This window comes from Procambarus clarkii, chromosome 17 (assembly GCF_040958095.1).
Source record: "Procambarus clarkii isolate CNS0578487 chromosome 17, FALCON_Pclarkii_2.0, whole genome shotgun sequence".
Classification (NCBI taxonomy): domain Eukaryota; kingdom Metazoa; phylum Arthropoda; class Malacostraca; order Decapoda; family Cambaridae; genus Procambarus; species Procambarus clarkii.
Genome location: NC_091166.1, coordinates 33,710,500 through 33,736,534, shown reverse-complemented (window position 1 = coordinate 33,736,534; position 26,035 = coordinate 33,710,500). Strand labels below are relative to the sequence as shown.

At 46.3% G+C, this 26,035-nt stretch overlaps 1 protein-coding gene across 1 annotated transcript; it reads left to right on the top strand.

Moving 5' to 3' along the window:
* Positions 1 to 2,311: 2,311 nt before the first annotated feature.
* On the top strand, positions 2,312 to 3,343 carry LOC123772527 (collagen alpha-2(I) chain-like). Its single transcript, XM_045765767.2, has one exon. It carries the CDS (start codon positions 2,312 to 2,314, stop codon positions 3,341 to 3,343), a length of 1,032 nt encoding a protein of 343 aa, XP_045621723.2.
* The last annotated feature ends 22,692 nt before the right edge of the window (positions 3,344 to 26,035 follow it).

The following is a 26,035-nucleotide window of genomic DNA, read 5'->3' as shown; positions in this document are numbered from 1 at the left end:
AGCCCTAGAGATTTGTGCTGCTTGTTTGGTTCACAAGACCTTACCAGCGCACCATGTTTTCAGACCATTTTGTTATTGTTTGCTTCAGGTAGTCAGCCGGACCTGACTCCCTGACCCTCCCCTGGTCACTGAAGGTACCTGTCCGTACCTGCAGGTACCCGACGTCACCTAAAGTCATTCTGAACAACTCACTATACAGTCACTATACTTATCTGAGCAACAATTTGCTCCCAGTACCTGAGAGAGCGGAGAGGACATCACGGTTCCCCCGGACTACCTACTATGTATATATATTGCTCAGATCACACACACAGCCTGCCAGCCCACCTTGCTGCATCCACCTTCACCGCCCCACGCCCTTTACCTTTAGTTTTAAAGGAGAATGGTACATTACTTTTCGATGGAAGTTTTGTTACAGTTGGGCAGGAGCACATCGCCTAATATCTGAAAGTCAGTGTCATCTTAATTCGCTGGGATGTTACAGCCGTCATGGCAGACGGCCACCAAGGCTGGTCCCAGCGCTTCCCTAAGACAGCCTCACACTATGATGATTTTAATGTCACAGTTTTCATGACTATTAATGAAGGTAAATCAGATTTGAAATAAGTTAGCCGTAATATGTGCTCTTGATTATAAAAGGATGTAAACACTAAGGATTTATAATAAAATGAGGTAAACAATACGTCACAATAACACGGCACAAAATTAGACACTCAACCCACATATCTGAGAAGAAAAGCAATATACCTGGAGTGGGTCCTTGGGAGTTCTTCTACTCCTCAAGTCTGGCCTGGGGCCAGGCTTGACTTATGATAACTTGGTCCAACAGGCTGTTGCTTGGAGTGCCCCGCAGGCCCACTTATCCACTACTGTTCGATTGGTCCGGTACCTCTTGCAGGGGACATGTATAATATTTTCCTGAACACCTGTACCTTTGTTCCGGCAATGGTTCTCATGCTTGCTATCAGGTTATTGTTTAGCCGTGGACCCCTGATGTTCAGTGTTCTCACCCAGTTACAGCTCACTACGGGCTCACCATAGCCCCTGCTACTTGCAACTTTTTGTTCTGAGTAACTGAATCTCAAACAGCAACAGCCTATGGCACCTCTATTCTTCACTGGCTCTATTCTGCGTTTCCTACCATATCGTTCGCTCCATTAAGCTGTTATTTTGCTGTGTAAATTTGAGACCTGGCCCCCCAGTATCTTCCACGTGTATATTATGTGATACCTCTCTCGTATCCTTTCTAGAAAGCACATTTTTAGAGGTTTCTGAAAGTCCCAATAATTTAGGTGCTTTACCGTGTCTATGCGTGCTATATATGATCTGTATCCTTTTGATCTGATAATTCTCTGCTGTTTTGAAGGGAGAAGTGATAGCGAACAGCGGACAGTAGTCAAGGGAGTGAAGCACAAGAGATTCGAAAAGCAGGAGCATTGTGGTGGAATCCCAGGATGTGAAGGTTCTCATATTCCATCCACTCATGACCCAGGCCGCCGCTCTGCTGGCTTTGTTATGCCCGCTTAAATTCAGTCTCGCTTACATTATTATTCCCAAAACCTTTACATGTTGTTTTGCTTCTGTGGGTAGACGTGGGGGCCTTGCACTGTATATCTGCAATGTTTTTAATTCCTATTACAGCTGTAGTTTATGTCGTTCCTTCTCGCAGACCTTCCACTCACATTCTTGCCTTTTTCTGCCACTCGTTCTCAATACGACTTTATAATGGTCCATAACGGTATGAACCGTAGCTGTATTTTCAGATGAGTGGGTTGGGTGTCTTAATAAAATGATGGTCAGATGATTATTGTTTTGGGGGAGTTTTACGTGACCCGCCCCATGCCCCCTTAACAACCCCCTCCTTTCCCTTTCCTCGGAGCATGACTCTTCCACTCCACTTTAAAAGACCCAGCCCACCCACTCCTGGTCTGACCCCCGTACACAACAGTAATGGAGTTTCCGTTAAAGTCGGCAATTTAAGCTTCAGATATCGTGTTACAGCTTCATGTTTATAAATGGTAATAGTTGGATCTCGGCTTACTTGACACGAGAGCTTTATCAGCATTAGAGTGAAGCTTCTCCCCGACCTAGACTCTCATACTGTGCCAGGCCCTGCGAGTCGCTCGCGGACCCCGACGCCTGGGGTCAGCATATGGCGGGAGATTGACCCCATATACTACGCCTGGGGTCAGCGTGAGATGACCATTTTTGCACTCACTTGTTACTGTTTGTCAGCTCTTACGACTTAGCTCCTGAAAGATGTTTCCGGTGCTTGGCGGTGAAGGTGGGCACAATTAGCCCTCAAGGCTTGATGGTGGGCTCGGCCGGCCCTCAAGGCTTGATGGTGGGCTCGGCCGGCCCTCAAGGCTTGATGGTGGGCTCGGCCGGCCCTCAAGGCTTGATGGTGGGCTTGGCCGGCCCTCAAGGCTTGATGGTGGGCTCGGCCGGCCCTCAAGGCTTGATGGTGGGCTCGGCCGGCCCTCAAGGCTTGATGGTGGGCTTGGCCGGCCCTCAAGGCTTGATGGTGTGCTTGGCCGGCCCTCAAGGCTTGATGGTGGGCTTGGCCGGCCCTAAAGGCTTGATGGTGGGCTTGGCCGGCCCTCAAGGCTTGATGGTGGGCTCGACCGGCCCTCAAGGCTTGATGGTGGGCTCGGCCGGCCCTCAAGGCTTGATGGTGGGTTCGGCCGGCCCTCAAGGCTTGATGGTGGGCTCGGCCGTCCCTCAAGGCTTGATGGTGGGCTTGGCCGGCCCTCAAGGCTTGATGGTGGGCTCGACCGGCCCTCAAGGCTTGATGGTGGGCTCGGCCGGCCCTCAAGGCTTGATGGTGGGTTCGGCCGGCCCTCAAGGCTTGATGGTGGGCTCGGCCGGCCCTCAAGGCTTGATGGTGGGCTCGGCCGGCCCTCAAGGCTTGATGGTGGGTTCGGCCGGCCCTCAAGGCTTGATGGTGGGTTCGGCCGGCCCTCAAGGCTTGATGGTGGGCTCGGCCGGCCCTCAAGGCTTGATGGTGGGCTCGACCGGCCCTCAAGGCTTGATGGTGGGCTTGGCCGGCCCTCAAGGCTTGATGGTGGGTTCGGCCGGCCCTCAAGGCTTGATGGTGGGCTTGGCCGGCCCTCAAGGCTTGATGGTGGGCTTGGCCGGCCCTCAAGGCTTGATGGTGGGCTCGGCCGGCCCTCAAGGCTTGATGGTGGGCTCGGCCGGCCCTCAAGGCTTGATGGTGGGCTCGGCCGGCCCTCAAGGCTTGATGGTGGGCTCGGCCGGCCCTCAAGGCTTGATGGTGGGCTTGGCCGGCCCTCAAGGCTTGATGGTGGGCTCGGCCGGGCTTCAAGGGATGATACAGTGGTGACAAAATTAAACTGTGATTAGTTAAAGATATATTGCAGTGATGTGTGGTTTTATTACCCCCCTCGTGTGTTGTGGTGGGAGTAGAGTATAAGGTACTGCAGGTCACTGTCGACGGTGTCTGTCTTGTTGGGAGGAGGGGGAGGACATGCTAGTTCGCCTCATCACACAAACAAAGGTCACCGAGACACGATAATAATGTGGACACCTTTGACTAGCCGCTGGCTTCCTGTCCCCCGTCGAGGTCACTTGAGATAGTGGCCCTCGGGTAAACTGTCAAAGACACAGTTTAAGGCGACTGTAAGACAATGAGGTAATCTTACCCTTGTAATAATGCTATTGATACTGTAGCAGTACAAGAAGATAACATGTTTCATACACTGTGTGTTCCCGTGTAGATATCTAACCATCAGTGAGATCCAGAGGTCAGTTCGGGAGAAAGAAAAATTTGTCTTTATCCACAATAAACTCTTCCAAGAAGACAACCAATATTACCTCTATTAACTGTGTACAGAAGGATGATATTAGCTTCTGGGTGACTGTAAAGAGAAACGAATTTTAATTCCCTGTAAGTTTGTTTACAAGCTGATGAGGGCGAGTCTCGTCCCACCAAAATATTCACCAAGGAGTACATGTATAACTCTTGCAACACTGTAAGGCTCAGCACGTTAGTGACATATTTCACTGTTGTGGTGTTTTCCCGAGTGTCTAAGAAGCAGTGAGGTCTACTAGCTCCTTATGCCCTGCCTGCTAGCCATCTTGTACCTGTTGCTTTATACTTTAGCTATTCTGACCTTCAAATTCTCTCTCGAATCTGGTCTTAAAGTTGTGGATGGAGGTGGCTTCCACAACTTCTTGCAGTGTATTCCACTGATTCTACTCGTACCCGTACAGGCTACGAGTATTTCCTTACATCTCTTCGACTCATTTGCGTTTCCAGCTTCTGTCAGTTTCTCTTACTTTCTCTCAATTTAAAGAGCCTTTCCCTTTCCACACTCTTATTTCCCTCAGTATTTTGTATGGGAGATTTAGTTCCCTTCTTAACCTATACTTGTTGGGATCTCGGTAGTACAGAAGGGTTTGTTCTCGACTCACAATCGAGAATTCAGAGTTCGATTCCCGGGTTGGACAGAAATGGTTGGGCGCTTTTCCTATTACCTAATGACTCTGTTCGCCAGTCAGTTTAAAGGTTCCTAGGAGTTAGTCAGGTTGTTGTGGGGTTATATCCTGGGGAGGGTCAGTAGTTTGACCCTGGGGGGGGGGGTGGAGGAACCTCAATATAAGCCTAACATGTACTGTATATATAAACTGGCTTCCTGTCCCCCGACATAATGAATTATTATGAATTTGTAGTTTAAACCTCTTAAGTTCTGGTATTAAACTTGCTGCAGAACTCTCCACTTTTTCAACTTTGTTTTATGCCTCACAAGCCGTGAAGCATAAAGGTATTTCTGAAGTATTCTCCAGAATGCGGAGTTTTATATAGAGTATAAAAGTAGATCTTGGTGTATTCCAAGCAGACTCCAGGATCGTCATAACATAAGCGGTGCAAAATGCCTTCGAAACGGTCCTTATTTTGGGTTTTAATTGATTTTCTGTGAACTCCAAACGTCTCATATGCTGCCAATGTTGCCCTGTCTGTGTGAGCCTCTGGTGTTACGTGCTCGAATGAGATACAATCCCAAAGCATTGTTCTCTTTCCGATTACTAATGTGGCCTTTCTTCTTATACCTTGAACATGTTTTCTGGTCTTCTTTCCTTCTTTCCCGCCTTCATTACTTCAACCTTGTGTGGGACTGAACTCTAGCAGCACTTCTGCGCCCACTCCTGTAATTTTCTGCAGTTCACTCTCGCTTGATACCTCCTCTCTCACCGTGACCCTTTGTTTTCTGTTCTTCAGGTACTCCATTAAACAGTTGTGTCTTACCAGTTATCCCAACTCATGGGTGTAATGTGCTACACTCAAGGGACCATTTGCTACACTCAAGGGACCATTTGCTACACTCAAGGGACCATTTGCTACACTCAAGGGACCATTTGCTACACTCAAGGGCTCATGTGCTACACTCAAGGGACCATTTGCTACACTCAAGGGCTCATGTGCTACACTCAAGGGCTCATGTGCTACACTCAAGGGACCATGTGCTACACTCAAGGGACCATGTGCTACACTCAAGGGACCATGTGCTACACTCAAGGGACCATGTGCTACACTCAAGGGACCATGTGCTACACTCATCAGGGTAAACTGTCCAAAACATTAATATAGTCAACCATCAACATGTCAATTTATTTTTAGTGGACTAATTAAGTTGTAATTCAAAGGGAGTTAATTAAGTCAGTATTCAGGTGGGTTAATTACTTCCCATCTATAAGTTTTCACTCAAAGGGTTAATGGGTCGCTTTGGCGGCTAATTTTGGGGAGTTATGGCGAGTAAGTTAGGTGATGACATGGTGGAGACCTTCTTGAACTTGGGCGATTGTGTTGCGCTCCAGCTAAGTTGTGTCATACTTGGGAGAGTCTCCCACCCTATCAAGGGTGGGAGTCATCAAGTCATTTGTTGGTGGTGCTATGGTTGTGTTGGTGGTGTTATGGTTGTGTTTTGGTTGTGTTGGTGGTGTTATGGTTGTGTTTTGGTTGTGTTGGTGGTGCTATGGTTGTGTTGGTGGTGTTATGGTTGTGTTGGTGGTGTTATGGTTGTGTTGGTGGTGTTATGGTTGTGTTGGTGGTGTTATAGTTGTGTTGGTGGTGTTATGGTTGTGTTGGTGGTGTTATGGTTGTGTTGGTGGTGTTATGGTTGTGTTTTGGTTGTGTTGGTGGTGTTATGGTTGTGTTTTGGTTGTGTTGGTGGTGCTATGGTTGTGTTGGTGGTGTTATGGTTGTGTTGGTGGTGTTATGGTTGTGTTGGTGGTGTTATGGTTGTGTTGGTGGTGTTATGGTTGTGTTGGTGGTGTTATGGTTGTGTTGGTGGTGTTATGGTTGTGTTGGTGGTGTTATGGTTGTGTTGGTGGTGTTATGGTTGTGTTGGTGGTGTTATGGTTGTGTTGGTGGTGTTATGGTTGTGTTGGTGGTGTTATGGTTGTGTTGGTGGTGTTATGGTTGTGTTGGTGGTGTTATAGTTGTGTTGGTGGTGTTATGGTTGTGTTGGTGGTGTTATGGTTGTGTTTTGGTTGTGTTGGTGGTGCTATGGTTGTGTTGGTGGTGCTATGGTTGTGTTGGTGGTGTTATGGTTGTGTTGGTGGTGTTATGGTTGTGTTGGTGGTGTTATGGTTGTGTTGGTGGTGTTATGGTTGTGTTGGTGGTGTTATGGTTGTGTTATAGTTGTGTTGGTGGTGTTATGGTTGTGTTGGTGGTGTTATGGTTGTGTTGGTGGTGTTATGGTTGTGTTGGTGGTGTTATAGTTGTGTTGGTGGTGTTATGGTTGTGTTGGTGGTGTTATGGTTGTGTTGGTGGTGTTATGGTTGTGTTGGTGGTGCTATGGTTGTGTTGGTGGTGCTATGGTTGTGTTGGTGGTGTTATGGTTGTGTTGGTGGTGTTATGGTTGTGTTGGTGGTGTTATGGTTGTGTTGGTGGTGTTATGGTTGTGTTGGTGTTATGGTTGTGTTGGTGGTGTTATGGTTGTGTTGGTGGTGTTATGGTTGTGTTGGTGGTGTTATGGTTGTGTTGGTAGTGTTATGGTTGTCATGCACACTTCTCCTTAAGTTATCAGTTGACCGTTATATGCAGTTGGTCCACTTAGAACATCCAGTTCATATTTGTTCATTGTTCACCGTATGAATACCCAGAAGTTACATAAGAAAATATATCATTAGCTATAGATCAAAGAAGCTTAATGAGGGAAGGAGTTGTTGGGTCGAGGCATCTCCTTCAGGAGTTTTAACACAAGATGCGATAAGCTACAGGAGTGCCTGGAGTCGCTATGCGAGACACTCCAGCAAGAGAGGCGGGGCCCCGGAGCTGAAGTTCACCCCAGGAAACACTCTCGGGCCTTCTCTTACCTTCGTCTCCAACGCTCTGAAAGAAGTGAAGAAACATTTGCCCGCCTCGGAGGACGCGAATTCTCATATTGTGGACATTTACTGTCGACCCTGTGAGGGGGGGGAGGGGGCGTTACAGGAGACAGGGGAAGAATAGCGGAGACGGGAAAGAAAGTGGAAAAGAGAAAAAAGGTAAAGACAGAAAATTTAACCAAAAAAATAACCACACTTCCTCTTTCTACACCATAACAACAGACCGATCCCCCACCCCAACACCCCCGCCCCGCCACACCCTACACCCCCACACATGAGCCGGAGTACACACAAAGCAGCAGTGTAGAGGGAGAGATGACTATGGGAATATTTACACCTGGTCTCTAAGGCGCCTTTTGTTGCACCTCATTATTATATTCAGGTGAGTGTGAGGGGCGTGTGGCGGTGAGTATGTGAGGTCCGCTGTGGGAGGGGTGGAATGGGGGTGTGAGATGGGTAATGAGGGGCGTGGGAAGGCTCAGAGATGGTGTGCAAAAGTTAAAACGTGGGTAGAGGGTGTGGGGAGGCAGGTCAACTGACTCCACACCCCCACAACACCCACCCCACGCCTCCACCCCCCCCCCCACACCTCCACAACACCCACCCCAAGCTGGCAACTCTCCAAGTAAAATAACAATGAAGAGTCTCTGAACCCTGCTGCTGTCTTCCCAGCCCCCAGGTGCTCTCCAGGACCCCCCAGGTGCCCCCAGGACCCCCAGGACCTCACCTTCTCTCTGGGGTTTCTCAAGACAACTCTTATACCAACTGGATAAATACCCAGCCCCACAATATATATTTCCTACATGAAACAACGGAAGCCTTCTCCCCCCTCTTATATAAAATTAATAATAATAATAAAGCGCCTTAAACAGAATATCAAAACATTTGTGACAGCATCAGTGTATATATGAATGCTACACAGTATTCATCTATAGACATCCATATATGGTGAAACACATGTGAAGAACCTCTCACACAGTCACAGCTCCCTGACAAGAGGGAGCCAGCTTAGCTTAGCTGCCAACACCCACACATCGTGTCAGCAAGACGGACAGCCCGCCTGCTTTCATTCCTCACTCTCTCGCTTTATGCAGGTCGGCGTTCAATCCCCGACCGTCCAAGTTTTAGGGCACCATTCCTTCCCCCCGTCCCATCCCCAATCCTTATCTTGATCCCTTCCAAGTGCTATAAAAGTCTTAATGGCTTGGCGCTTTCCTCTGCTAGTTCCCTTTCCCTTCTACTTTCCAATTCTAAACTTTTCCCTTCGACTTTGCCTCTTCATCCCCTTTATTAAAATAATAATAAATTCCATCCCCCAGGGAAGTCCCGCCCCCCCTGCCCCTCGAGTGTGGTGGTGGGGGTGGGGGGGGGGGGTGATAGTGTGCAAAATTTCTTCCTTTTAAGTGTTGCTTTTGCCTCCTCCCAGCACCTTGCAGGGTGCCCATGGCTATTGTACAGGTCTGTAGTTTTGTGTTTCCTGTCTATCTCCCGCTTCCATATATTTGTAAGATATTAGCTGCATGGTAGTTCTCTTCACTCAGTGAAGCATTGCAGGTATTAAAAGTCATTTACTCGGAGCCTTTGCTGCATTCTTTTGCATCCGTAAGATTTTTCTCTGGAAAACAAAACGTTCAGCAAATTTAGATCCTGAAGCTGCTTCCTCAGCAGGTCTGCTGTAACTTGCGTGTTGCTCGATCGCTCGAGCGTGTCCTGTGCTTTACCTGTGGCAGGGTCTCAGGGTAATGTGTCAACACGTCCTGGGAGCTGTTGTTTACCACCTTACATATCTCTTTGGCATTTTCGTTTGCACCTTCCACCGATCTTGAATAATTTCTTAACCTTTCACATACATCTATATAAAGATGCGGCTGAGTACAGTAGTAACTTGGATGATATATTATTCTTGAGGTGCTTTTCTTTCTTTCTCTTGCCTCTCATATATTTTGTTCTATGCTGAAGTTACTTTGGTTTTATTTTGTCCAGTTTTCCATGTGCCTCTTCGAAGCTTCTCAGCTTTTCTGTTTAGTTTCAGAGACACTGTCTATTAAACTATGGCCTCACACTGTCTTTAGCTTCCTAGTTCTGTTGTGATTGAATGAATGTTCAGCTTCTTCTGAAGTACATAATCTATCACGCCTTGCCCAGACATCTTACTGATTTCTGCTCCCCCCCCCATCCCCCTACAATTTTCCTTCAGTAATTCTCTGATTTTTTCTCATACTTCCTCTTTCCTGTCAGCTGGCTCTCTATTCCCTTCCTCTCTCCCCTCTTTGATTGTTCTCTCACCGCTGTACTCAAACACCAGCACACATTTGGTCTCTGGTTTCTTGTTGACATTCGTGGTTCTATTGTTTCACTGTGTGCCCCATCCTGAGGTCTAGCCTGGATGGGCTGTCGTCTCCTCCTGCTCACGTGTCACTAGGTCGGAGGATAGTGGTGACCGATGGCAAGGAGGGGGAAGAATAGGTATAAGTGGTGGCAGAGCAAAATGAATATGGTGAGAAAATGGGTATAAGGAAGAGGTAGTGTGGATAAAGAGGTAATGAGAAAGGTGAAGGGAGGAAAAAGAGGTGGGCGGAGGTGTGGAGCGTCCTGCAGGTGGAGGAGAGAGGAAGATGAGAGAGGTCGGGTGTGAAGAGAATGGTAGAACATTGAAGAGAAGGACCAGGAGGTGGAGGAGAAAGGCAAGGGAACTATTAGAGGTAAGCGTCAAGCCATCACCACTATATAACACTGGGAAGGGGTCAGGATAAGGATCTGGGATGGGACGGGGGGAAAGAATAGTGCCCAACCACTTTTGGACGGTCGGAAATTGAACGCCGACCTGCATGAAGCGAGACCGTCGCTCTAGCCCAAGTGGTTGGGCGGTGGATGAGGAAGAAGAGTTTTGCATTTTGAACTGCCAATCGCGTTGTGGATGAAGATGGACTCCGCGATTTGTTCTCCGAATACATCCGCCGTGTTCACCAGCCGCATAAAGCACGAGTATCTTGGTATATGTCTTCAGCACCTTGACATTTTCATCTTCCATTAATGTTCACTTGTTCTGTTTTCTTTTTCACTTTAAAGAGGCTTTCTTTGATCAAGATCTCTACTCCCATCAGTATTGTATACGTAGCGATCATATTCCCTCTGCTGCTTCTTTCCCTCTGCTGCTTCTTCTCTCTAGTGCAAAAGTTTACTTAGTCATCGTCAGCAGGCAACAGTCTTGGTGTAAACCTGTGCACTTAGCCAAGTTCTGTTTAGTGATCCACGATGTCCGGGTCCCATGGAGGTGCCGCACATGTTCGTCAAGTATTGGGCTCGCAAAAACTATATAGATTACCTTGAAAGAGTAATAATTTAAGTATGTAAATGCAGTTCATTTGTTTCGCAGCTTCCAATACATTATCGTTTTTATTTGTTTATATGAACCTGTGGTGTTAATGCAAGAATTATAGCCACTTTGCGTCATCTTATCTCGATTGCTATCGTTGTCATCCCCTATATGGTCATAGATTACTTATCGTGTTCTCCCCTTACCATTTTCATTACTCTACACTTGTTGAGGTTAAACTCTAAAACCCATTTATTTCCCCTCATCTAAAAAATCGTCAAGGTCTTTCTGTAAGTCACAGTAATCTTGCTCCGTGTTGAAGTTTTTCATCAGCAAACACCGCCATGCTCGAGGTCTCTTCGTCATGTAATCCATCCACTTAAGGTAGGAAGAGTAATGATCCAGACACCGGGCCTTCGGGGAGACCCCATTTGTCACAACCCTCAAACTTGACACCTCTCTCATTATGGTCTTTTAGTTCTGTTGAGTGGTGACGTGGGGGGTGTGGAGTGGTGACGTGGGGGGTGTGGAGTGGTGACGTGAGGGGTGTGGAGTGGTGACGTGAGGGGTGTGGAGTGGTGAAGTGGGGGGTGAGGAGTGGTGACGTGGGGGGTGTGGAGTGGTGACGTGGGGGGTGTGGAGTGGTGACGTGGGGGGTGTGGAGTGGTGACGTGGGGGGTGGTGTGGAGTGGTGACGTGGGGGTGTGGAGTGGTGACGTGGGGTGTGTGGAGTGGTGACGTGGGGGGTGTGGAGTGGTGAAGTGGGGGTGTGGAGTGATGACGTGAGGGGTGTGGAGTGGTGAAGTGGGGGGTGTGGAGTGGTGACGTGGGGGGTGTGGAGTGGTGACGTGGGGTGTGTGGAGTGGTGACGTGGGGGGTGTGGAGTGGTGAAGTGGGGGTGTGGAGTGGTGACGTGGGGTGTGTGGTGTGGTGACGTGGGGTGTGTGGAGTGGTGACGTGGGGGGTGTGGAGTGGTGACGTGGGGGGTGTGGAGTGGTGAAGTGGGGGTGTGGAGTGGTGACGTGAGGGGGTGTGGAGTGGTGACGTGGGGGTGTGGATTGGTGACGTGGGGGGTGTGGATTGGTGACGTGGGGGTGTGTGAAGTGGTGACGTGGGGGGTGTGGAGTGGTGACGTGGGGGGTGTGGAGTGGTGACGTGGGGGGTGTGGAGTGGTGAAGTGGGGGTGTGGAGTGGTGACGTGAGGGGGTGTGGAGTGGTGACGTGAGGGGGTGTGGAGTAGTGACGTGGGGGGGTGTGGAGTGGTGACGTGGGGTGTGTGGAGTGGTGACGTGAGGGGTGTGGTGAAGTGGGGGGTGTGGAGTGGTGACGTGGGGGTGTGGAGTGGTGACGTGGGGTGTGTGGAGGGGTGACGTGGGGGGTGTGGAGTGGTGAAGTGGGGGTGTGGAGTGGTGACGTGGGGTGTGTGGAGTGGTGACGTGGGGTGTGTGGAGTGGTGACGTGGGGTGTGTGGAGTGGTGACGGGGGGGGGTGTGGAGTGGTGACGTGGGGGGTGTGGAGTGGTGACGTGGGAGGTGTGGATTGGTGACGTGGGGGTGTGTGGAGTGGTGACGTGGGGTGTGTGTGGAGTGGTGACGTGGGGTGTGTGTGGAGTGGTGACGTGGGGTGTGTGTGGAGTGGTGACGTGGGGTGTGTAGAGTGGTGACGTGGGGGGTGGTGTGGAGTGGTGACGTGGGGTGGTGGTGTGGAGTGCTGACGTGGGGTGTGTGTGGAGTGGTGACGTGGGGTGTGTGTGGAGTGGTGACGTGGGGTGTGTGGAGTGGTGACGTGGGGGGTGGTGTGGAGTGGTGACGTGGAGTGCTGACGTGGGGTGTGTGTGGAGTGGTGACGTGGGGTGTGTGTGGAGTGCTGACGTGGGGTGTGTGTGGAGTGGTGACGTGGGGTGTGTGTGGAGTGGTGACGTGGGGGTGTGTGGAGTGGTGACGTGGGGTGTGTGTGGAGTGGTGACGTGGGGTGTGTGTGGAGTGGTGACGTGGGGTGTGTAGAGTGGTGACGTGGGGGGTGGTGTGGAGTGGTGACGTGGGGTGGTGGTGTGGAGTGCTGACGTGGGGTGTGTGTGGAGTGGTGACGTGGGGTGTGTGTGGAGTGGTGACGTGGGGGGTGGTGTGGAGTGGTGACGTGGAGTGCTGACGTGGGGTGTGTGTGGAGTGGTGACGTGGGGTGTGTGTGGAGTGCTGACGTGGGGTGTGTGTGGAGTGGTGACGTGGGGTGTGTGTGGAGTGGTGACGTGGGGTGTGTGTGGAGTGGTGACGTGGGGTGTGGAGGATGCAGCGATCCAGGAACATGGTCTCAGCAGGGGACAGTGAGACGCTCCAGGTTAGTAACTGATCAAGCGTTGGGAGTGGTGCAGGTGGTGGGAAAATCTTCTTTTAAATTTAATTTGTCTCTAGGGAGGTCAACCTGGCTGTTGTTGATCTGTAAGTTTCCTCCGTCCTGCGGCTGAGAATCCCCACTTGGTTGTGCGTTAACTCCAGTGTTGGTTGTGTGTCAAGTCTTGAGTACATTATATCTTTACCCGCTGCTGCTGCTGCTGTAGCGTTATTAACTCGTTAGCAGCTTAGTCCACGTTTATCAGTGTCGTCTTACTGTTGTTTCTCCGGTGGGTGTTCACTAAGGACCTCAGGTTCTGTAAGCACATAACGGAAATAATATGGGTCATTTAGCTTATATTTTTGATCCATTAACATTTTAAGAGCCGTAATATTTTAAATCTTTCTTGGAATATATTTTTTTTGATACAGATGAAGCAGTCCAGTTCATAAGAACATAAGAACAAAGGTAACTGCAGAAGGCCTATTGGCCCATACGAGGCAGCTCCTATTCTATAACCACCCAATCCCACTCATATACTTGTCCAACCCGTGCTTGAAACAATCGAGGGACCCCACCTCCACAATGTTACGCGGCAATTGGTTCCACAAATCAACAACCCTGTTACTGAACCAGTATTTACCCAAGTCTTTCCTAAATCTAAATTTATCCAATTTATATCCATTGTTTCGTGTTCTGTCCTGTGTTGATACTTTTAATACCCTATTAATATCCCCCCGGTTATGTCCATTCATCCACTTGTAAACCTCTATCATGTCACCCCTAACTCTTCGCCTTTCCAGTGAATGCAACTTAAGCTTTGTTAATCTTTCTTCATATGAAAGATTTCTAATTTGGGGAATTAACTTAGTCATCCTACGCTGGACACGTTCAAGTGAATTTATATCCATTCTATAATATGGCGACCAAAACTGAACTGCATAATCTAAATGGGGCCTAACTAGAGCAAGATATAGCTTGAGAACCACACCAGGTGTCTTGTTACTAACGCTGCGATTAATAAATCCAAGTGTCCGATTTGCCTTATTACGAACATTTATGCATTGATCTTTTTGTTTTAAATTCTTACTAATCATAACTCCCAGATCCCTTTCGCAATCCGACTTCGCAATCACAACACCATCTAGCTCGTATCTTGTAACTCTATCATCATTACCTAACCTCAGAACTTTACATTTATCAGCATTAAACTGCATCTGCCAATCCTTTGACCATTTCAAAACCCTATCTAGATCAACTTGAAGTGATAGTGAGTCCTCCTCCGAATTAATTTCCCTACCGATTTTCGTATCATCGGCAAATTTGCAAATGTTGCTACTCAAACCTGAATCTAAATCATTTATATATATTATAAACAACAGAGGTCCCAGGACAGAGCCTTGAGGCACTCCACTTACAACATTTTCCCACTCTGACTTGATTCCATTTATACTAACTCTCTGTTTCCTTTGGTATAGCCATGCCCTAATCCAGCTTAATATAGCACCCCCAATACCATGAGACTCTATTTTTTTAATCAGTCTTTCATGTGGCACTGTATCAAAAGCTTTGCTAAAGTCAAGGTATACAACATCGCAATCCTTACCACTATCAACTGCCTCAACAATGCTAGAATAAAAAGATAACAAATTTGTTAAACATGAACGGCCATTTATAAAACCATGTTGCGACTCAATTATTAATTTATGTTTTTCAAGATGAAGACGAATTTTATTTGCTATTATAGATTCGAGTAACTTTCCCACAATAGACGTTAGACTAATTGGTCGATAGTTAGACGCAAGTGATCTATCTCCTTTCTTAAAAACTGGTATCACATTAGCAACTTTCCAAAACTCTGGCACTCTGCCTGACTCTATTGATTTATTAAATATGGTTGACAGTGGGTCACAAAGCTCCTCTTTGCATTCTTTAAGCACCCTAGCAAACACTTCATCCGGCCCTGGGGATTTGTTTGGTTTGAGTTTTACTATTTGTTTAAGAACATCCTCCCTGGTAACTGCTAAACTCGTCAACCTGTCCTCGTCCCCACCCACATAGACTTGTTCGGCTGAAGGCATATTGTTAAGTTCCTCTTTAGTAAATACAGATACAAAATATTTATTAAAAATACTACTCATCTCTTCATCACTATCTGTTATTTGACCTGTCTCAGTTTTTAATGGACCTATCCTTTCCCTAGTCTTAGTACGATATAACTGAAAAAACCCTTTAGGATTTGTCTTTGCTTGCCCTGCTATGCGAACTTCATAGTTTCTTTTTGCTTTCCTTATCTCTTTTTTAACATTTCTAACCAGTTGTACGAATTCCTGTTCTAAAGTGACCTCCCCATTTTTAATCCTTTTGTACCAAGCTCTCTTTTTACCTATAAGGTTCTTCAAATTCTTTGTTATCCACTTTGGGTCATTAGTATACGATCTATTCAATTTGTATGGTATACTACGTTCCTGTGCTTTGTTTAGAATATTCTTAAATAAGTTATATATTGAATCCACATCGAAATCCCCATTTAAGTCACCTATCGCTGGGTTCATGTCTCGCTCCAAGACCGGCCCACACCCCATACCCAAGCCTTTCCAATCAATTTGACCCAAAAAATTTCTTAGGCTATTAAAATCAGCTTTTCGAAAATCTGGCACTTTAACAGAATTTTCTCCTACTGGTCTATTCCATTCTATGCTAAATCTGATTTCTTTGTGATCACTGCTCCCTAGCTCACTCCCTATTTCGATGTCATTAATTTGCGTTTCCCTGTTAGTTAACACTAAATCTAAAATATTATTTTCCCGTGTTGGTTCCTTAATGTGTTGCGTAAGAAAGCAATCGTCAATTAATTCTAGAAAATCTTCTGCTTCACTATTCCCTGTTTTGTTCAACCAGTTTATTCCGCTAAAATTAAAGTCACCCATGACATAAATACTGTTAGATCTAGATGCTCTAGATATTTCATCCCATAGATGCTTTGCTTCCATTCTGTCTAAATTTGGTGGCCTATATATTACTCCTATTATAATATTATTAGCTTTTTCGTTTAATTCAATCCAAATAGTTTCTGTGTGTGGCTCTGTTTTGATTCCCTCTTTGAGACTACATTTCAAATTGTCCCTAACATATATGGCTACTCCACCTCCTCGTCTAATATATCTATCTGTGTGAAATAGTTTAAATCCATATATTTGATATTCAGCTAATAATTCTCTATTTTCTACATTCATCCACGTTTCGGTAAGTGCAATAATATCTATTTTTTCTGTGCAGACAAGAGCATTTAATTCGTTAATTTTATTTCTTAGACTTCTACTGTTAGTGTAATATACCCTAAGTGAATTGTTATTTTGCGGACCTTCTCTTTCCCTGATCGTTTTGCCAATTCCTTTCTCCCACAAACACATACTTTTATTACCTCCTTCCTCCAAATCAATTCCCATACCTCTATCTACTAACAGTTTAAACCCAAACAAACACCTCTAACCACTTCTTCTAGCGAGTTCGCAACAGCAACAACCCCAGCTCTCGATAGATGCACCCCATCACGAGCATACATTTCATTTCTTCCATAGAAGTGTTCCCAGTTGTCTATGAAAGATATTGCATTTGATTTGCAATATCTTTCCAGCCGGCAATTGACACCAAGTGCCCTCGATATCCATTCATTTCCCACTCCCTTTCTTGGAAGAATGCCACATATGATCGGGATTCCTCCCTTGCTCCTAACTAACTCTATGGCTGTTTTATACCTCTGAATCAGTTCCTCACTCCTGACTCGACCAACATCATTTCCTCCCACGCTAATGCAAATAATGGGATTGTTCCCATTACCAGCCATAATATCATTCATGTTGTTTATAATATCACCAATGCCAGCTCCGGGATAGCAAACCCTTAACCTGTTCCCCCTATCTCTAGCTAATTCCCCCTATCTCTAGCTATCTTCATATATTAATAATTCAATTTGTCGAGAACAAGCAACCTGTGTGTGTCTATATGTATATAGACACACACACACAGGCTTAGGTTTATATCGCGGTGCCTTCCAAAGGTGCAGCTACTGACCCTCCCCAGGATGCAACTCTACAACAGTTCACTAACTCCCTGGGAGCCTATTTACTGCTACGTGAACAGAGGAATTAGATAAAAGGAATCTTGCCATCTCTGCCATGCCTGGGATTCGAACCCGGAATTCTCGACTGTGAGCCGAGAACGAAGCCAAGAGAGAGAGACCCTTAATGTTGGACCTTGTGTGTTGAGTGGCCCTCGCGGACCCCGTCAGTCATCGATCTTCTCCACCCACCATCTTCCTTGCTTTATTCAAGCGTTCCTGTTGTTCTGGTACTCGGCCCCGACGCTCTTCCAACACTACTGATCTTTCCTCTTGTCTTCACGGAAGTCTGAGGTCTCACCCCCTCACAGTAACTCTCTGCTTCCTATTGCTTCGGTACTCCCTTGCCTCCTGGCGTCATTTATAAGGTTCTTCTGGAGGTTGCTCACTGCCACGCCCACTAGAACGTATTCTGCTCTATAGTAACGTTTTACTATTTCAGGTAAATAATAGTAAAAGAAAAATGTTCTGTTTTAAGGTACTAATTCTGTCAGTTACCATTTTCAAGGACTATGCTTTTTCAGTCACCATTTTTATCTGTCTCGTCCTTTCATTGATCACAACAAATTCTTAGTTTTTACTTAATCTTCATGTGTCTCCCCTAGTAAATTTCCTGTGTTTGTACACTTGCTAATTCCATTTCCATCAATTTTGTTATGCTCTCTTCCTGCTTTTCTCGTGTCATCCGCGATCTTTCCCTTTCCCTTGCTTCCTAGTTTCATCAGTTGTCTCGTATACTCCATTCATATCTCAATCCTACATGTCCTGATATATAACGTGTGATTCTTACATATATCAACCACATCCTCACTATCAGTGGATACAGTAGCTCCAGCACTCCCTCCCTAGCCAATGACTCCAGCAGTCCCTCTCTAGTCAATGGATCCAGCACTCCCTAATCAATGGCTCAAACACTCCCCCCCCCCTTAGTCAATGGCTCCAGTACCCCCTAGTCAATAGATCCAGGACTCCTCACCGGTCAATGGTTACACTAACTCCAAGACTCCTTCATTAGTCATTGATTACCCAGGCTCCAAGACTCCGTCACAGATAGGTTGTTCCTTTGGCTCCAGGACTCCGTCACTGGTTCCCTTGGCTCTAGCACTCCTTCCCTAGTATAATACACATTCCACTTTTTTTGGCACCAAGGACAGAAATGGGACCCTAGTCACAACGGAGCCACTCACCACGGGGCTCCCCTATACGGAGTAGGGTAGAGCTAGAGTCACGGAGACGACCTCTTCCTTATCCAGACTGCGCGCCTCACTCACCCACAGCTGCACCGAAACGGGGTCCAGGCGCCTGCAATCTCTGCCAAGTCGCAAATACTCAAATCTTACCAGATATATACCCCTGGCCTTGGCTCAGGCCGTGGCGTCGCTGCAGGAGTGGTCATCACTCCGGTAACCCCCCTCCTCGTCGATGAGGACCTGGACACCCAACCAGTCCTCATGCCACACTAGATGGAGCCTAATATCAAGTTGGAGGAGCACTTTCGACTAGTAGCCTCTCCCACTCCAAAGTATGAATAATTGTCTCCCACACCTGTATAAATAACACAAATACAGCTGTATATAACATATACAGCTGTATATGTGTTATATACAGCTGTATATGTGTTATATACAACTGTATATGTGTTATCTATTCAGCTCGGGTTGCTAGGCAAGTAAGCAGAGAGTATGGAGAACAGAAACACACTGGCATGTAAAATATAACATTTAATACATAAATAAATCCTGCACATGAGGGAATTCCAATAACCCCCCCTTGCTTGGCAACTAACCCTTTAATCTTTCATGTCTGGCGCCTGACCGCCGTGGGATCAAGTTGGATAGAACTAAACCAGCAGCCTCGTCCACCTCCAGGCATAATAAAACTAGAGTGAAGTGACAGAATTCAGTCAACAATTACCTCAAAGCGAGTGTCGCTGTGAATTGCAAGGAAAACTATTAATTATGTTTAAGTGGAGCCCAGAAACAAAATTACGCCCCACAGAGTTGCTAGGCTACCGCCATCAAATTTAATTTTACAAATCAGCTTTACTAAGTATAGCCTAAGAAAATGCCAGTTTAAATTCTAGAGCATATAAATAATTACAAGTGGCATATACACTAATCAATAATAAATAAAAATCCTACATATTCCTTAGAAGTCTAATTCAAGGGGAAGGAAGAGAAAACTTATCTACCTGAGTTTACAATAGACTACACGTTTACTCAAGTTTACTCAGGTAGACTACACTGGATCACCTGGGTCTTATCAGGTGATCCAGTGTAGTTTTCTCCTCGCTCTCCGCGTTACATCATCCTTTTGCTTGTTGCACTTCTGTCACTTCACTTCTCGCCTTCATACTCACGTTGCTTCTCCAGGCGACTGAGTAAATATATTTTTGTCACTGCTGGTACTCGCTGGCATCAGAAACACCGTACGATTACAAGAGGTTATACTATAGAGACCCCTTTGAACTGGTGGTCCCAAACCACTAACGAACTCCTGCTTTGCACTCTTTGCAACTTGAGGAATCCGCTTACCGTTCTCTTTCAAAGAAATTCACTGGGTTGCTCCGTGTGTATGGCGTCGTCTTTAACCAATAGCTGCAGGCTAGTACGTAGTACACGTAACATTCTCTGAACTTTAGGAGCTGGTATAAGCTATGACTTCCCCGTCCTAATTCCTGTGACACTGTAATGTCTTGAGAAGAGCCACTACCCAATCTCCCACCCTTCACGTGACACCAGGTCACTCCTCGGCTGGCTTGTCGGAAAATCCGACACCATTTAATAATCATACAGATAATAGCTGTATTACCAACAAGTTAACCCATAGAAAACGTAACTTGTAGTGGAATTACCGTCTAAAGAAAACGGGATATCATCACCACATACTATTATAATTCACCACCTATTATGGTGGGAATTATTCTTAAATACATTAGTCTTTGGACTTTACCATTATAAAAACATCTTATATAAATTAACTTAATTATCAATATTAAAGTAGAGTAAATGTGACCCTTCTATCACTTTCTGACATGTGGACAATGTAAGCCAGGCGTGAGAGTGAGGAAGGAGGGCAGCCATTGTTGAGACTAGACCAGAGGCTCACACGGGAGCAAATTCGGCTCCTGTTAATTTTACTTGGACGTAGTGTTATGGAAACCAAAGGTGTACCATTATCAACACGCTGTCTACAAATTCAAGTTAAGTGTCTATCCGAAACCCATTATCTATCATTAGTGGCCATTAATGTCATTGGGTAGGGTTAGCCGGTTAGAACGCGAAATCGCCTCATACTAAAGGTAATTAAGCCAGGTCTTTATTGTTCCATGTACTGTATAGTGTTTTCTCTGATATAGCTTGTCATATATAGGTATCTGGCTTCACAGCTAGCGCCCTTTTGACAGGTCAAGACGAGGATGCAAGATTTTGTGCACCAGTTACTGGGTGATGGAAGCTGCCTCAAAGAGGATAATTTGGTGTCTACACCCTAGTTATACCTGGTGGACTAACCTGCTGTACTATAAGATAAGGAACCTTTTCAATGTATGTAGTCTATTCCTGTAGTTTGATTGGCTGCATATATACAAATTTAATTAATATAAACCCCCCTAATGTGTAGAGGATCGATTTGTGAGATTATGAGATTATTGCAGAAATACAGTCCACTTATCATTATACAAATTGCTATCGAAGTATATAAATTAACGTAAATATAAATTCTATATAAATTCATATAAATTAAATAAATATAAATCTCACAGGTCGGTTCCCACATGGCTAATCTCTGTTGCAAGCAGCCAATCATCTGTCCTCTTTTCATCCGGGATATCTGGCGTCCTCACATGTCTCCGCTGGCGCGAAAACTTGTCCCCTTATGAGAACTTTTATCAACCGTCATGCTGGATATGACCCACTAGGCTTCGCTCCAAAAAAATCGGTTTATCAACTTATTTAAAAAACCGGGCATTCTGTCTCCTCATAAATTTAAATAGGCATTCCTTGAGCTAACTTTCATATGCATAAGTTGGTTAGTATGACTCGATACACGGAAGGGGTGTGTTAAGCAGATGACAACCATAAAAGTAATCAATGGATCCAGGACTCTCACTGGCCAATGGTTACCCAGGCTCCAGGACTCCCTCACTGGTCAATAGCAACCAGACTCCAGGACTCTCACTGGCCAATGGTTACCCAGGCTCCAGGACTCCCTCACTGGTCAATAGCAACCAGACTCCAGGACTCTCACTGGCCAATGGTTACCCAGGCTCCAGGACTCCCTCACTGGTCAATAGCAACCAGACTCCAGGACTCTCACTGGCCAATGGTTACCCAGGCTCCAGGACTCCCTCACTGGTCAATAGCAACCAGACTCCTGGACTCCCTCACTGGTCAATAGCAACCAGACTCCAGGACTTCCTAAGTCAATGGTTACCCAGTCTCTAGAACTACCTTACTGGGTAATGGTAACCCCTGGCTCCGCCATTTCTTTTAAAATCTATGGGGATACATTGTCAAGTACAATAGTTTCGTCTAGTGATGCTAGTTGTTTAATTACTTCCTCTGTTGTTCGCTGAATATTTACCAGTCTCTCATCTAAGTGTAGCTCCCATGTTTACCCCACCAGCCTGGGGCTCCCATGTCTCCCATCAGCCTGGGCTCCCATCAGCCTGGGCTCCCATGTCTGTCCACCAGCCTGGGCTCCCATGTCTATCCACCAGCCTGGGCTCCCATGTCTATCCACCAGCCTGGGCTCCCATGTCTACCACCAGCCTGGGCTCCCATGTCTATCCACCAGCCTGGGCTCCTATGTCTCCCATCAGCCTGGGCTCCCATGTCTACCCACCAGCCTTGGCTCCCATGTCTACCCACCAGCCTAGGCTCCCATGTCTACCCATCAGCCTAGTCTCCCATGACTCCCATCAGCCTGGGCTCCCATGTCTATCCACCAGCCTGGGCTCCCATGTCTATCCACCAGCCTGGGCTCCCATGTCTATCCATCAGCCTGGGCTCCCATGTCTATCCACCAGCCTGGGCTCCCATGTCTATCCACCAGCCTAGGCTCCAATAACTCCCACCAGCCTGGGCTCCCATGTCTACCACCAGCCTGGGCTCCCATGTCTCCCACCAGCCTGGGCTACCATGTCTCCCACCAGCCTGGGCTCCAATGTCTTCCACCAGCCTGGGCTCCAATGTCTCCCACCAGCCTGGGCTCCCATCAGCCTTGGCTCCCATGTCTCCCATCAGCCTGGGCTCCCATGACTCCCACCAGCCTGGGCCCCATGTCTTCCATCAGCCTGGGCTCCCATCAGCCTGGGCTCCCATGTCTCCCATCAGCCTGGGTTCCCATGTCTCCCATCAGCCTGGGCTCCCATGTCTCCCACCAGCCTCCTGATTCGCCTCCGTTATCGTTCTCAGACACGCCAAGGTTCACCTACGTTATCGTCCCCAGACATGTCAAGTGAACTCTTGCTTGTTGACTGGAATAATTACCCGTGTAGCTCAGGCCAGGATACTGCTTGTAAGCTGACCTACCGGGGGCGACTCCCGGTAGATCCGGGGCAACCGGAATTGTCTCCAACGTTATCTGGAGAGGGAGAGGGAGAGTGAGAGAGTGTGTGTGAGTGCGAGTGCATGCTCTCCACATCATTTCCCAGCACCTGGGAAGCCTATTCACCCTACTGAGCACTTTTATCCCGGATGTCATCAACATATCTAAGCATCCACAAAGTATTTCCGAAGGTCTTTACATCTATGTTCATTCTCAAGATTTCTTGGATCACATTTCAAAGTATATATTTTGTGCAAGATAATTAACAAATTATCATTGAGCATTATCAAATTATCAGAGCATTGCTCTGGAATATTTCTTTTTTATAAATATTAAGTACGATATTAATTTTGTTCACGATTATATTTAATATTTTATGAGAGTTTAGTCTTTTTCTATATGATTTATTCGAAATATTTACCATGTAATAGCCTCTCTAGCAAAAATGTCCAGCACTGATAAAGATTTCTAGTGCTGATAAAAGTTTATACAGCTGGTAAAGTTTTCTACAGGTGTAAAGTTTTATACAACTGGTAAATGTTTCTGCTATTGGTAAAGATGTCTACCACTGGTAAAAGTTTCTACTATTGGTAAAGGTATCTAACGTTGGTCAAGATTTCTACCGCTGTTCGTGGGTTCTACCACTTTTCAAGATTTCTTCAATGGGTAAAGGTTTCTACTGCTCATAACGATTTATACTATTGGTAAATGTTTCTACAACTGGTCAAGGTTTTTGCCACTGTTCAAGGGTTTCTACTACAGACAAAGGTTTCTACAGCTGGTAAAGGTTTCTACCATTGAAAAAAATTCTATCAGTGGTTTCTTTCGGTGGTAAAGGCTTCTATCGAAGGTAAAGATTTCTATAGGTAGTAAAGGTTTCTACCGGAGGTAAAGGATTCTATCTGTGGTTAAGGTATCTACTGGTGGCAAAGTTCCTTCCATTGATAAATGTTTCTTCCACTGGTAAAAGTTTCTTCCTCGAGACTGATGTTAATCTTGCTGCCTTTCGCGGTATTAGAGATTCTCCGATATTTCTGGAATTAAATGAGGCTGCCTGGCCGGAAATTTCCCCGGGGACGCTGAAAATTGGCCTCACCTTGCTGGACTGCTGATGCCCTGCTTTCACATTCCCTTATGTTACCCCTCACACCTCATGGGCGGTACACACCCTCAAAGACCACTCTCACACCAATTCAATTTCTTTCTTTATTATGCACCCCATACTTATCCCGCGGGCGGTGGTGGGAAGAGTTACGGAGGCACATAATCGGTTCAGGAGCTGAACTAATAGTTCGTTTAGTTAAGCAAGTGACAATCTTTTGAAGCTAGTTACACAATTAGTAATGTTATATATATACATGTACATATATATACAATCATTTACACAAATACATATACACATCGATAATCTTGTATATCACAATTGATTCAACAAAACGACGTTTCATACCGAAAATATGCCAATTACTGTAAACGGCGATGGGTCATATTTTGCCCAAACACCCCTGCAGTTTTCAAAATGTCTTAAATGTCGGAAATTTGACTCCTGAGCGTGATTTTTGAGCCGAATTCTGACTCTTTGCACCTATTTTCAGTTTCAAATTACGACTTTTTTTTTACCGAAAATATGCCAATTACTGAAAACGGTGATGGGTCATATTTTGCCCAAACCCCCCCGCAGTTTTCAAAATGTCTGAAATGTCGGAAATTTGACTCCTGAGCGTGATTTTTTATCCGAATTCTGACTCTCTGCACCTATTTTCAGTTTCAAATTACGACTTTTTATACCGAAAATATGCCAATTACTGAAAACGGCGATAGGTCATATTTTGCCCAAAACCCCCTGCAGTTTTCAAAATGTCTGAAATGTCGGAAATTTGACTCCTGAGCGTGATTTTGGAGCCGAATTCTGACTCTCTGCTCCTATTTTCAGTTTCAAATTACGACGTTTCATACCGAAAATATGCCAATTACTGTAAACGGCGATGGGTCATATTTTGCCCAAACCCCCCTGCAGTTTTCAAAATGTCTGAAATGTCGGAAATTTGACTCCTGAGCGTGATTTTTTATCCGAATTCTGACTCTCTGCACCTATTTTCAGTTTCAAATTACGACGATTCATACCGAAAATATGCCAATTACTGTAAACGGCGATGGGTCATATTTTGCCCAAACCCCCCTGCAGTTTTCAAAATGTCTGAAATGTCGAAAATTTGACTCCTGAGCGTGATTTTTGAGCCGAATTCTGACTCTCTGCACCTATTTTCAGTTTCAAATTACGACGTTTCATACCGAAAATATGCCAATTACTGAAAACGGCGTTGGGTCATATTTTGCCCAAACCCCCTTGCAGTTTTCAAAATGTCTGAAATGTCGGAAATTTGACTTTTTTGACGAAATTTGAAATTTGACGAAATTTGATTTTCGCAGGTAAAGGCCAAAAATGGCGCGATTTTCGCCGCTAGCCGCCAAAAATCGTGCAAATTTCGCCGCTGGCGGTTAAAAATCGTGCGAATTTCGCCGCTACCGGCCAAAAACCTCGTGATTTTCGCCACAAGCGGCCAAAAACCGTGCGATTTTCGCAGCTAGCGGTCAAAAATCGCGAGATTTTCGCCGCTACTGGCCAAAAATCGCGCAATTTTCGCCGCTAGCGGCCAGAAACAGCGCGATTTTCGCAACTAGGGGCCAAAAATCAGGCGATTTTCGCCGCTAGCGGGAAAAATCGCCCGATTTTTGGCCGCTAGCGGTGAAAATCGCACAGTTTTTGGCCGCTACCAGCGAAAATCGCGCGGTTTTTGGCCGCTAGCGGCCAAAAATCGTGCGAATTTTGCCGCTAGCGGTCAAAAATCGCTCGATTTTCGCCGCTACCGGCCAAAAACCGCGCGATTTTCGCCACTACCGGCCAAAAACCATGCAATTTTCGCAGCTGACGGGCAAAAATCGGGCGATTTTCGCCGCTACCAGCCAAAAACCATGCAATTTTCGCAGCTGGCGGGCAAAAATAGCGCGATTTTCGCCGCTACCGGCCAAAAACTGCGAGATTTTCGCCGCTAGCGGCCAAAAACCGTGCGATTTTCGCAGCTGGCTGGCAAAAATCGACCGATTTTCGCCGCTAGCGACCAAAAAAGTGGCTATTTTTGCCGCTAGCGGCCGAAAATCGCGTGATTTTCGCGATAGCGGAAAAAAACCGCTCGATTTTTGCCGCTAGCGGCCAAAAACCATGCGATTTTCGCCTCTAGCGGCCAGAAACCATGCGATTTTTCTCAGCTGGCGGGCAAAAATCGCGCGATTTTCGCCGCTACTGGCCAAAAACCGTGCGATTTTCACCGCTAGCGGCCAATAATCGGGCGATTTTTCCCGCTAGCAGCGAA

Bases quoted from the DNA above. Each gene is read 5' to 3' on its own strand.
- LOC123772527 (XM_045765767.2), top strand. From the start codon at position 2,312: ATGGTGGGCTCGGCCGGCCCTCAAGGCTTGATGGTGGGCTCGGCCGGC.